Here is a 12,996-nt window from a genome sequence, read left to right as displayed (position 1 = left end):
GTATAATACTATCTCTGTTCTAAGATAAGCGAAACACTTCTTTTAGACACGTGATTTAAGGAATTGATATTTAAATAGTTAAAGTGGAGAGAGTAAAGTATGGGAAAGGGAAAAATAGAGGAGTGAAGAGAGAATAAAGTTAAGAGAGATGATTTTTTTTTTCTAAAAAGGAAAATTGATCACTTATAGTGGGACATTTTAAATAGAAATCCACTTATCTTGGAAGAGAAGGAGTAAGTAGTACATAATGTTGATTATAGTATTGAATACTCCCTCCATCTCAGATAATTTGTCCCTTTTTTGCAGTTCGGTCCGTCCCACATAATTTGTCTCATTTTACTTGTTACTATTTTTGGTAGTGGACCTCATATTCCATTAACTCATTCCTACTCATATTTTATTATAAAACTAATATATAAAAATATGATCCACGTTTCACTAACTTTTTCAATTCACTTTTTATTATATTTTTTAAAATCCGTATCCAGTTGAGACGAATTATCTAGGACGGAGAGACTAATTTATACCCAAAATTTACCACAAGCGGAAACTTCCAAATTACCGGCTTTGTCTGGAATCCATACCCCCCACCAGTGTTTTAAAAACCGGTTTGGACCGGCCGGTCGGACCGGTTCGGCCGCGAACTGGTGACCTCTCCGGCCCGATTCACCATATAAAACCAGTGGAGCATTGAACCGTTTTGGACCGGGTGAACCGGCCGATTGGACCGAAAACCGGGAACCGGTCGAACCGGTTACCAAATTTTTTGATTTTTAAAAATGAATTAAAAATCAATTTAAAAAAAAATTTACACTAAACTTTCATTTCATATTAACCAATACTTGTATTGGGCATATGAATTTATAAAAACTAGCTTAAAAAATCATTTGTGTCTTTCTTTTATAGAAGTATTCTACAAGATTGTTCTTTCATTTTTCAATATGGGATGAAAAGTTTATTTTATAGTCATCTTTTACAATCTTTTGCCTTTACTTTTTCAATGTGGGATGTAGTTTGTTTTGTTAATATGTACTACTTCACGTTATATCAACTATCAACTATATACTAATTGTATATTTATAATTAAAAGCTATATACATATTTTATATCATAACTAAAATTAATAAATCTTAATTAACTTTCAAATAAAGTTTTAATTACTAATGCTTAGATTGAAAATAAAATAACAAGAATATATAATGGGAGAAGTGTTCATAACATGAAAATTAATACATAGTATAATGAACATATGAATATGTATTTTTACATTACTAGTATTACTCGTTAAGAATTGATATATATATGTTTTATATAATACTTATATATCTCTATATTATTTAAAATTAAATTATATATTGCATTAATGCTTGTTTATTTACATGTTTTGAAACCAAGTGTTTTATAATAAATATGTATTTAATTATATACTCATATATATATATAAATGCTACAGTAAAATGGTTCGACCGATGGTTCAACCGGTTGAACGGTGAACCAGTAGCCTCGCCGGTTCGCTCGCCGGTCCGGTTTTTAAAACATTGCCCCCCCACTTTAGCGTATTCAACTAATCAACTTAAAGCGCGCACTCATCAAATGACCGAAAAGTCCCTGCTCCTCTAGGCCATAACTTTGCTAACTTTTTGTGCTGCTTCTGTGTCGTTTAAATTATTTCCCTCAAAGGAAAATTTAGAGACAGAAATGGCTGCAGCTAGAGCTAACAGAAACGGCGCAAATCTTCGCACATCCGCTTCATTCAAATCAAAGCTCCCGCCGTCAAATGTCCGCCGCAGTGGCGTCGCCGTTGATTCCGGTGACTTGTGTTTGCTTGTTCTTGCTCACCATTTTATTTTCTATTGCGATCTGATTAGTTGTGGAAGTTGCTAGCTCGACCTCATCATTTCGAGCTCGTTTTGAATTTCAATCTGCTGACTTAATTTATTTCAATTATAATGAATTAATTGTTTGGAGCTCTTTTGTTTGTGCGCCTATCTGTGATATATGCATTTTCTCTTTTACTGCTTGTGCATATGTATAGTTCTAGCAATTATAGTTTGAATTCGGCGAGGATCCAGCTGAAGAACGTCAGTGAAAATGTAAGACGGCTAGATGATATTTTATGAAAATGTGATGTGATTTTCTGGCAAAGTGAAAACTAAGATTGGTGATGACTTTAGCTTCTTCTACAATTATGTGGTCTGGGATGCCGCGTGGAAGATAACGAGGCAATAGCATTTACATTACACAAACCTACATTTACCGGGATATTCCCTGTCCTGGTGTAGCCAGAAAATATTAATTGAGGAGGTAAACTATTTTACAATTTTGACAGTAGAAAAAAAGGTTGCGCACCTGATTGCCAAGAGATCATTATGGAATTTTGATCGTATCAGAGAGCTTTTCTAGATTTTCATGGTTAAATTAGCGTGTTGTTTCTTTGGAATTTGTAGAAATATTTATAAAGTGGATAGACCATTACTAGAATAGATATACAATCAATTAGTGATCCCTTATACTAGTATAACTATTATGAGTTAGCGAACTATTTGACTTCTATGCCTCTTTATGTTTTTAGACCTGATAAAGCACTGGAGGAATATATAACATTTTAGGAGGCTAAATCTGATTATTGTATGCTACTTGGGCAGTTTCAGGAAGAGTCCGAGTTGCTGTACGATTGCGACCTCAAAATACTGAGGAGTTGGTAGCAGATGCAGATTTTGCTGATTGTGTGGATTTGCAGCCAGAGGTTTTAGAGCTAATTTTAATCTTTATATATAGCTCTGATATTCAACTTTTAGCTCTATATCTTATTACAAGCTTTGATGCATTTTCTGTACACATATTTATATACAGCTTAAAAGGTTGAAACTTCGTAAAAACAATTGGGATTCAGATACTTATGAGTTTGATGAAGTCCTGACTGAATTTGCGTCACAAAAGCGTGTCTATGAAGTTGTTGCCAAACCTGTTGTTGAGGTGAGTGTGGCAGAGCTTTATTATTATCTCAAATTTTGAGCATTTCATTCTGAACTCTAGAGCAAATTTGTTGAGCTGAAAGAGAGTATTTTTGGTATTCCTGGATATTCACGGCCTACAGAGGAGTACATATGGATAGGTTTAATTATAACTATTTATTTTTTTGTCAGCATTTGGCTCATGTTTAATATTCCTATCTTGGACATCTTTTTGCTTAATATCGATCATCAGATTGAAAGAGTACGCTTTGTAATGGAATTCTTTTTTTTTCTTTTTCATCTGTTATATTTCGTGTATAGATAAGGTGTTTTGAACTCTCTCTTGATTATTAATTCTGTGCTGTTTCTTTTCTTTCCTAGAGCGTTTTAGAGGGTTACAATGGGACAGTGATGGCTTATGGTCAAACCGGAACTGGGAAGACGTATACTGTTGGCCGATTGGGTGATGAAGATACCTCTGCTCGGGGTATAATGGTTCGTGCGATGGAGGATATACTTGCAAACATCTCACCTGAGACTGATTCTATTTCAGTTTCATTCCTGCAGGTTGCACAGGCTACCTACATCCTTCAATATTGGTTCCATCATTATGAACATCTTTCTTTGCTCAGTTTTCTTATTTCTAGAAGATCCTTATAATATTAAATGCTAATCTAATTTATAACTATTGTTTTTTATGTAGCTTTATATGGAATCCATCCAGGATCTACTGAACCCAGCAAATGATAATATATCAATTGTTGAGGACCAGAAAACTGGTGATGTTTCTTTGCCAGGGGCTACTGTCTGCGAGATCAGAGACCAGCAAAGTTTCATTCAACTCTTACGCTTAGGGGAAGCGCATAGGATTGCTGCCAACACCAAACTGAACACTGAATCTTCTCGGAGTCACGCCCTTCTGATGGTAAATATTAGCAGTATTTAGTGCTTTATTTTTTGGTTGCCTTTTCATTTTGGCCTCTGTAGCTATGAAACTCATATGTCATAGTATAGGTACATGTCAAGAAGTCTGTAGTGGACAGGGACGAATTTTGTCTTGAAGCACAGAATCGCTCAATTGGTACTTTGAGGCCTCCTATACTACGTAAAGGCAAACTGATCGTGGTAGATCTTGCTGGTTCCGAACGCATTCACAAATCAGGTCTTTTGAAACTCTCTACCTAACACCCCCATCAGTTTCATAGCTGCTCCTCTTAACCTAGTTTAAGCCATAGCAGGAGTGCATTGCCTCTGGAGTTTTTGATCTTGGATTGAGTTTGTTGATGCTGAATCTATATAGTTGTTTGTCTGTCACTAAATAAGAGTCCGTCAAGATCATACTCGTTTCATTGATTAATATTGTGTTCTGTGGTTTACTATTTGAATTTTTTATCTGATGAGCTTTGTATTGTTTCTTGAAGGAAGCGAGGGTCATATGCTAGAAGAAGCCAAGTCTATAAATCTTTCACTTAGTTCCTTAGGGAAATGTATAAATGCTTTGGCAGAAAATAGTCCTCATGTCCCAGTTCGAGATTCAAAGCTTACAAGGCTACTAAAAGATTCATTTGGAGGTCAGCCTTTGTGCTTGTTTTAAATATATATTGTGATCTTCTGTTGAACTATACATTTCTTAGAACTTCAGTAATTTGTCATGACACTTTGTGAAGCAATATTATCACAATTTCACATAACCTATTCCAAAAATTGGTATTGTATATCTGTTCGTGGTTGCATTGTTCATATTTACAATGTTCTAACCTATAATCCAACAGTATATACAGAGTCAGGATATGTTTTAAACTTGGTTGATCTGACTTTGTGTTCTCTGGTTTGCTGCAGGGACATCCAGAACTTCATTAGTTGTCACAATTGGTCCATCTCCACGTCATCGAGCAGAGACTGCAAGTACCATAATGTTTGGGCAAAGGGTGAGTTGTTAGTAGCAGACATTGCAATCCAGAGCTAAGAAAAGATTTAAGTCCTCGCATACCTTAAATTCAAAAAGACAGAAGTGGTTTGTTTATTGAACTAGATTTTGACATTAACATATGTGGACATCTGATTTATCTCAGGCTATGAAAGTGGAGAACATGCTGAAGATTAAGGAAGAATTTGACTACAAAAGCTTGGCCAAAAGACTTGAGATGGAAATTGATAAACTTATGACTGACAATGAAAGGCAGCTAAAGGTTTATGAAAATGAGATTGAAAGAATCCGATTGGAAGCACAGAAACGTGTAGCTGAGGCTGAAAGGAATTACGTAGAAGCCTTAGAGGTATACTTATGCCTTCATATGCCTCTGAACTCCTGAAAATCTCCTTGTACATAGAATACTGTTCAGAATTTCTACAGAAATAATTAGTCTAGTTTGCAGTAGTACTGTTAGCTCTTTTGACTCCTCTGGAAAGGTTATCTAAGCTACTTGATCTGTTTAGTTTTGTGACCCTTTTCTACCTTTTGTATTAGGAGGAGAAAACCAAATGTCAGATGGATTATATGGAGTCAATTAAGAAGCTTGAGGAGAAGTGGACCATCAACCAGCAAAAGCATGCAATTAATGCAGAGGTAGTTTGGGTTTGCAACCATCATATCCTGTAGTATTGGTAACTTGCCCCTCCAATTTTTAACACGACAATACCTTTTATTTGGTTACCACTTTCTCAAAGTTCAGTGAGGTTATTGAGTTACTCTCACGCAGATTAACAATGGTGCTGGTGATGAAAAGGTTGCGGAGCTAAAAAGGTTGCTTCAGGATGAAGTTTGTCTACGAAAAGCAGCTGAAGATGAAATTCAGAAGATAAAAAATCAGCTATATAGATTTTCAAAGATGGAGGTATGATATTAGTAAAATTGGTTTCATCTCCAAAAATGTTGATCCTTCGATGTGTACTTAATGAGCTACTTATGACTAACTAGTGTTGTGTAGTTGGCAGGTAGAAACTCTGATGGCTTTAGCATTCATCAAGTGCTGGAAGAGGAGAGTTGTCAGAAAAAGAAACTAGAAGAAGAAGTGAGAGTTTTAAGGAGTCAACTGGCACAAATATCTATTGAAGCTCATCAAGTATGTCTTATGTTGACTACTAGTTTGTTTAGTGGTTTAAATTATCTATTATGTTGAATGTACATTAATCAGTCTTAGTGTCTTACTATAACAAATACTTTGTGCCCTTGCATAGTTCTATAGTTCTATGTTAGAGTTATCTCGTTCGTGTCTGCTCTGATTGTCCTATAATCTGAAGCTGAGGCCCTTTGATATAAAATTGTACATTGTGTTGTGGATTTTTTGAGGACTAATACTTAAGCAGTCTATTCTGTTTTGAAGAGGTTGAATTAGATTATAAAGTTGATTCATTTATGGCAGGGTATGCTTAATGTGTTAATCATTTTCAAATGTTGATAGATAAGTCATCAGTATATCTCCTTGGATAAAACAAGAATTCATTCGTATAAATGTAATAACCTTTTCGTTTGCGCCTTAAGTTTTTCCTGCATGAGCATTACTTCTATAATAACTGGCTCAACTTTTTCTTGATTTTTATGTCCACAGGTCAGGAGCTATCCAGATGGATCCAACTCTGCCAACCCCCTACTTGGTCTAGATTCCTTAGAACCACTTAATCAAATGCGGTCAAGAGATTGTGATAATGGAGAACGAGCATCTATTACAAACCTTCATGAACAAGGTGTTGGTTATGGCTTTCTATCATATCATTTCTGGTTATCTTCTTGTTTTTGTATTCATCTGCCACGTGATATAACAGTTGGATTGCAAAAGATATTATCATTACTTCAGTCTGAGGATGCTAATGTACAAATACATGCGGTAAAAGTGGTAGCCAACTTAGCTGCAGAAGGTATTTTCACTTTTGCTCTCATATGCATCATCTGAAATACTCAAAGTTGTTCTCCTTTTGATATTGCCGAATTTTTCTGTGTTTCATTCTACTGGAAAAGTCTTGTATCATAGGATTTTGTATGATATATAGTAATGACTGACAAATAGGAGTATACATTTACAGCAAGATGATGTTGAAAAAAAAGTACTATTCAATTCGGTCAAACCGAAACTGAAGATGGAATTCAGCTTTTTTTTTTGTCAGAAACAAAATGAGTTGTTTGGTTTGGTCCATTGGTTGTCTGTTCAACCACCATATGCTCACCCCTATACCATCCTATGATCCTATCAGAACCTCAATTATTGTTTTTAATAGTGATGAATCCTATGGCACTGTCGGAAACTTACATTTGACCATATTTTGAACATATCAGAAGGAAATCAGGAAAAGATAGTTGAAGCTGGTGGTCTCACTTCATTGCTAATGCTCCTTAGAACATACGACGATGAAACAATTCGTAGAATTGCAGCTGGCGCTATTGCTAATCTTGCTATGAATGGTATAGTAGATGTTTGTTGTGTTAGTATTTTTGTGTTCACTGGAACAATATTTGTAGTTCCACTCTCCTTCATATCTTCACTTGCTCTGTTTCTAAGAGTGGAACTGTGACCTTAAGGACCTAATTGATGCTTCTTTTTTCATTTCTTTGAACATTGACTCATTCTATAATTATTTTCCTGGTTTCAGAGGCTAACCAAGAGCTCATAATGGCCCAAGGTGGAATCTGTCTGTTAGCAATGACAGCTACTGATGCAGAAGATCCTCAGACTCTAAGAATGGTTGCTGGAGCAATAGCTAATCTCTGTGGCAATGGTAAGGTTATCGTGTGTTTCTTCTTAATAAGCTCTATTGTCAACATCCTAGTGGTGATCCATTTTTTACTCTACACATGGGATTTTATGAGGAGAATGTTTGAGATTTTCATTCTCATGACATGATGTAGGACTGATCACATATATTATCAAGAATTGGCATTCATTGCTCTGATTGGATCCATACTGTATTTCATTTCAACCGACTTAGCCCATCAAAGTTTTTCCCTTGGCCACCTACCATCCATATTTCGTAGTGATTTTCTTGATTCTCATTCTTTGTGTCTATCGTTTTCAGATAAACTGCAAATGAGATTGAGGTCAGAAGGTGGCATCAAAGCTCTATTAGGGATGGTGAGATGTAGACATCCTGATGTTCTATCTCAAGTTGCCCGTGGTATTGCAAATTTTGCGAAGTGTGAATCTAGGGCTTCCAGTCAAGGTGAACTCTAGCTTTATATTTTGCTTTATATAAAAAAAGAATCACAAGTCGGAGAATTCATACCATAGCAAAGGCAGTCAGTATTTGATTCATGACCTTGAACGATATGGTGCTTCAATTGCAGGATCAAGGCACGGCCGTTCCCTCCTGATAGATGATGGCGCATTACCGTGGATAGTACAAAATGCCAACAGTGAAGCTTCACTGATCAGGCGTCATGTTGAGCTTGCACTCTGCCACCTCGCACAGCATGGTAGTAGTTGAGAACCAATTATTTCTAGGTTTCAAAGCATATGGCATTTTGCAAGACATTAATAAAAATATGAATTTCGACCTTCACAGAGGTGAATGTAAAAGACATGATCAGCGGAGGAGCCCTTTGGGAGCTAGTTCGTATTTCGCGGGACTGTTCTAGGGAGGATATAAGGGCCCTTGCTCGTCGAACTCTGACCTCAAGTTCCACATTTCAGTCTGAACTGCGACGCCTAAGGATCGAGGTTTAGTTACTGTCTTCCCATATATGCATAATAGTATATGTTTTGCACATCTGCTAACCACTAGACTCTGATAGATCATAGATCTTCTGCTACAGAAGATCGAGACTTTGATATCGTAATAGTAGTTATTTTTATTCATTTTCATCAAGTTATATTTGTCCCATATTTATGGTGCTGGCATTCCCTACGTGTAGTCGCTTCAGCTAAAATTTTGTATCAGTGAATTATTGTGTAGATGATGTATATATGAAAAATACTTTATCGAAGTTTATTTGTGCGTATTTTTCTTGCTGTTTGTTGAATCTGCCTTTGACAATGAAGTGAGGTTCGTTATCAAATGTTTGCAGTCACTATGCTTGAAAATAAATATTGGGCTATTGTGTGAAACAACCAATCTATACTATCATTAAAAGCTGGGTTTTTTTCGGGGGGAAATCAAAGGGAATTCCCCCCTTTTTTCAAATTTGCGATTTAGGGGGAATTTTGCAAATGCCAACAGCCAACACACACTCTCATGTATTAACCAATAGTTTAAATGACAGTACACACTTTTTGCATTAAATCCTATGGTCAAAAGTATTTTACTTATTTTTAAATCTAATTATATCACATCAATTGCAAAGTGAGGGTTTCCCCCCAATAAAAAGAGAGGGTTTTCCCCCCTAAAAGAAAGAGAGGGTTTTCCCACTTAAAAAAAGAGCGTTTTTCAAGGAGTCAAAAAAAAAAGGGGGGAAATCAGATTTCAAATTTGCAATACTTGAGACATCTCTCTATAAATACCAGTTGCATTGGAGTACAAATACTGCAGGTATTTATTTCTCTCTCTACACTCTTAATGTTGCTTTTATATCTGCTTTCATATTCTTATTTTCTTTTATTTCGAATTATTACCATCTTTATTTTGGAGATAATAAGGTATGTGAATACTATCTAATACTTTTATCTACAAAGCTTACATTTTATTGTTTTTTAGTTTGTTATTTCTTTTTATTGCTGTATTTATTTATTATTGCACCTATTACACATACATGGAATAATTAACACAGATACATCCCTCTTTTGCATCTTCTTCTCACACTGCACAAAGAAAAACAAAAAGAAGATCAAAATGAGAGGACAACAACAATACAGGTAAATTTTATGTGGTTGCAATAACAATTTTACTTTCTATGAATATTCATCAGCAAGTTTCAACAATATTACCTTCTCTTCCAGCAGAATCAACATGCAGTAGAAGACGAGCAATAAAGGTACATTTCATATGATTGGTCTAAAGTAATTTTTTCTTCTACAAAATCTGTAATTCATCAAGAATCTTTAACAAAGCCATATGCTTAAATCTAATCTCCTCCAGCATTTTTTTGGATTTTGCAGATAACTAACAAGAACTATTGTTTACCAAAGAATAGAAGAAGAAGAAGAGTAAATTTCAAAACTAGAGAAGAAGAATAAAAAGAAGAAGAAGAGAGAATGAACAGTTCCATTTTTAGAGGAAACGCATAAAAATAAAGGATAGATGAATAATATGAACAAAATGATTATTCTGTACAAAATGTATTTTCAATTTATTAACTTTTATATAAGAAGATTACCATTTTTTGAATGATACTTTAGACATGAACTTAAACTTCTTCTCCATTCTAATGGTGTAATTTCTTCATCAAAGAGAATGCTTACCCAACAGAATGCTTTCACTTCATTTCTAAAGCAGCATCAAAGAGAATGCTTTCACTTCACTGCATTTACAGAGCAGCATCAAAGAGAATGCTTTCACATAATTACCCAACACATAAAAAACTGACAATAGTGTTAAATCAATCACAACAGTAAACAAAAGATCAAAATAAAGATAAAATACTTTCACAAAATGGAAATATCATTACAATATCTTCTATTCTTTCAGACAATTAAATAAGACAAAATAACATTAAACATTTATTAAAAACATTTAGTAAAATAACGGGAATCAATTCATTCAATCACAGATTTTAAAACACATTTAGCCAAATTATTAACTTCCTAATACAAGCCACATATTAAGTTAAGGGAATATAATAGAAAAAAGGGCAAGAGAATTCAAGGGTAGAATGTTCCTAATTTTTACACATAAATTTTAAGCATATAATTCTAGCGTCTGTAAGAGAAGATGTAGCAAAAGAAAAGTTCCAGTTGAGAAAATCATAAAAAATTAGATTAAGAAAAGAGTATGAAATGTAGAAAAAAGACTTTTCATTTTAATTATCTTTTATTGATAAATCATTTTACATTTTTGCCTAGCAGTAAATAATATTTAACTCACAACTAAAGCTGACTGCAATGTCTAATCAATCACAACAACAATATATATTCTAATCAAATAATTTCAAATAGTATTAAATGGAGTACATTTTTTTACAGATCAATAAATCAACTTATCTAAAATAAACAACATCTACAATGTCATTTTTTTCTTTTATTGAACAATACTCTATGTAAATGATTATATATTTTTATTGATCAATAAATCAATGTCATTTCTTTCTTTTGTCTTAATATAATATATTTTCTTTTATTTTAATATACTTTAAGACATAAAATAGAATCCTCTATTTCTTCACCATTGGTTTCGTACAGTATATTGCAAGGAAGAGAGAGAATGAGAGATACAATTAGAAATAGGTGGCACAAAGAGTTGAGATTAAGTTTAGTAGCCATATGATTATTGTGAAGCAATAGATTTTAAACTTCATTAATTAAGAGCAATGATACCCATTTTTAGTTGAAGCCAATATATATTATATATATATATATATATATATATATATATATTGTCATAATTTGTAATTGCAAGTTCCAATGTACTTCATTGGTGGACAATATTGACGACCAACTGGACACTTTATATAAATGCTAATATTATATATGTATGCTCATATATATCTCGAGAGAGAGAAAGTAGAACAAGGATGTGGAGGTGAGATTAAAAGAATCAGAGGGGGTCAGAGGGGTTGGAAATTTAGTACTATTTCTTATTACTCCACAATTTAATTATGCTTTTGATATATTATTTTCTCTTCCTACTTAATCTATTTTTGATAGATTTTATTTTATATCTTTCTTATTCCAAAAATATTTCCACCAAAATTTACAGTTGTAGTGCTTATAAAAGGTAGGAGATTTTTTAGGGATTTAAATATCCCAAAATTCTAATTCATCAAATGATTTCCACCTTGCAAATTTATTTTGTTTCATTTTACTTTGTAAAAGATGAAAAGATTGAAAAGATTGAAAACCTTCATTTCTACATTGAGGATTGTGCAAAGGGTGCAAGTTGCTTCCCATTTTTTTTAATTGAGTAGACTGCAGTATTAAAAGTAAAAGTAAGTTACTTCAGATGCAGTTCTTTAAAGTCAAATTCAGCCATTAATAATTAATGCATTTAACAGGTTACATAAGTTAAAATTCTATAGTTTTGTAAAGTAAATAAATTTAAAAAAATTCAGCAATTAATAATTAATGCAGTATAATATTAATAGGTACTACTAATATATACATTTTCTGTCCAACCTAATGAGCTCATTTTATAGGATTTAAACTTGAAACAAGTAGCATTAATTCATAACTATCGTATTGATACCACCATAGAAATATGATATGATGTGATGTGATGTAATGTATCCCACTAACATTATTTTGCTAAATGGAAATACAAAAGGGACCCACCTCTAGCTAAAACATACATAATTTCCCCACTATAATATATTTTATGAAAATTTTACACACCCACATATAATATGCATTACTCCCTCCGTCCCGGAGTATTAGACTCACTTCTTTTGGGCACATGATTTAAGGAATTGATATTTAAATAGTTAAAGTGGAGAGAGTAAAGTATGAGAGAGGGAAAAAGTAGGGGAGAGAAGAGAGAAAAAAGTAGGTGGAGAATAAAATAAGATAGATGTTTTTTGCTAAAAAAGAAAATGAGTCTAATATGTTGGGACATCCCAAAAGGGAAAGTTGGTCTAATACCTTGGGACGGAGGGAGTACCATATATTCACTAATTCACTCACATATATATGGCCAATGATGGATTGGCTCAATGTATTCATTTGCATTTTATTTCTCACCATTATATATTTATTTTGATTAATTTTTTATGATAATAATATTACGTGAAATATTTATTATTGCATAATAAAAATTGATATTTTTATGTAATTTTATTTTGTGTGTGAAGTTAAGAGAGTAAAATAAAAGAGAAAGAATAAAATAGAGATAAGAGTGTTTCCATTTTAGGGTTGTCTACTCAATTAATGCCATATTCCTAATAACAAATCACACGTATATCAATAATGCATATTTCAAAAAGTTTTCTCTATTCTCAATGCATTTTCCTATTCCCAATTCATATTGC

The 12,996-nt window shown here is 33.5% G+C and overlaps 1 protein-coding gene across 4 annotated transcripts; it reads left to right on the top strand.

Annotated features, from left to right (window-relative positions):
- Positions 1–1,657: 1,657 nt before the first annotated feature.
- LOC125194643 (kinesin-like protein KIN-UB) lies at positions 1,658–8,868 on the top strand. 4 transcript variants are annotated; one of them, XM_089057422.1, is made up of 19 exons: positions 1,659–1,810; positions 2,646–2,746; positions 2,854–2,976; positions 3,336–3,521; positions 3,658–3,879; positions 3,969–4,116; positions 4,376–4,525; positions 4,794–4,882; positions 5,027–5,230; positions 5,422–5,520; positions 5,654–5,788; positions 5,882–6,016; positions 6,503–6,638; positions 6,717–6,809; positions 7,225–7,350; positions 7,539–7,664; positions 7,962–8,105; positions 8,230–8,361; positions 8,448–8,868. In XM_089057422.1, exons 1-19 carry the CDS (start codon positions 1,699–1,701, stop codon positions 8,606–8,608), a joined length of 2,622 nt encoding a protein of 873 aa, XP_088913548.1. In that variant the 5' UTR covers positions 1,659–1,698; the 3' UTR covers positions 8,609–8,868. The 4 variants fall into 4 exon arrangements, with proteins under 4 accessions (XP_088913550.1, XP_088913548.1, XP_088913547.1 ...); XM_089057423.1 differs by having other exon boundaries at positions 1,660–1,810; positions 8,230–8,358; XM_089057424.1 differs by lacking the exon at positions 7,225–7,350 and having other exon boundaries at positions 1,658–1,810.
- Positions 8,869–12,996: the final 4,128 nt, after the last annotated feature.

Source organism: Salvia hispanica, chromosome 4, assembly GCF_029641045.1.
Source record: "Salvia hispanica isolate PSC_SH4W2 chromosome 4, Shi_PSC_v1, whole genome shotgun sequence".
NCBI lineage: Eukaryota > Viridiplantae > Streptophyta > Magnoliopsida > Lamiales > Lamiaceae > Salvia > Salvia hispanica.
Note: the sequence above shows the minus strand (reverse complement) of the source record. Positions and strands in the feature narration are given on the sequence as shown.

Bases quoted from the DNA above. Each gene is read 5' to 3' on its own strand.
- LOC125194643 (XM_089057421.1), top strand. From the start codon at position 1,699: ATGGCTGCAGCTAGAGCTAACAGAAACGGCGCAAATCTTCGCACATCC. The intron at 5,521-5,653 runs GTAGTTTGGGTT...ACTCTCACGCAG, and splicing joins AGCATGCAATTAATGCAGAG to ATTAACAATGGTGCTGGTGA. The intron at 7,665-7,961 runs GTAAGGTTATCG...TATCGTTTTCAG, and splicing joins AGCTAATCTCTGTGGCAATG to ATAAACTGCAAATGAGATTG.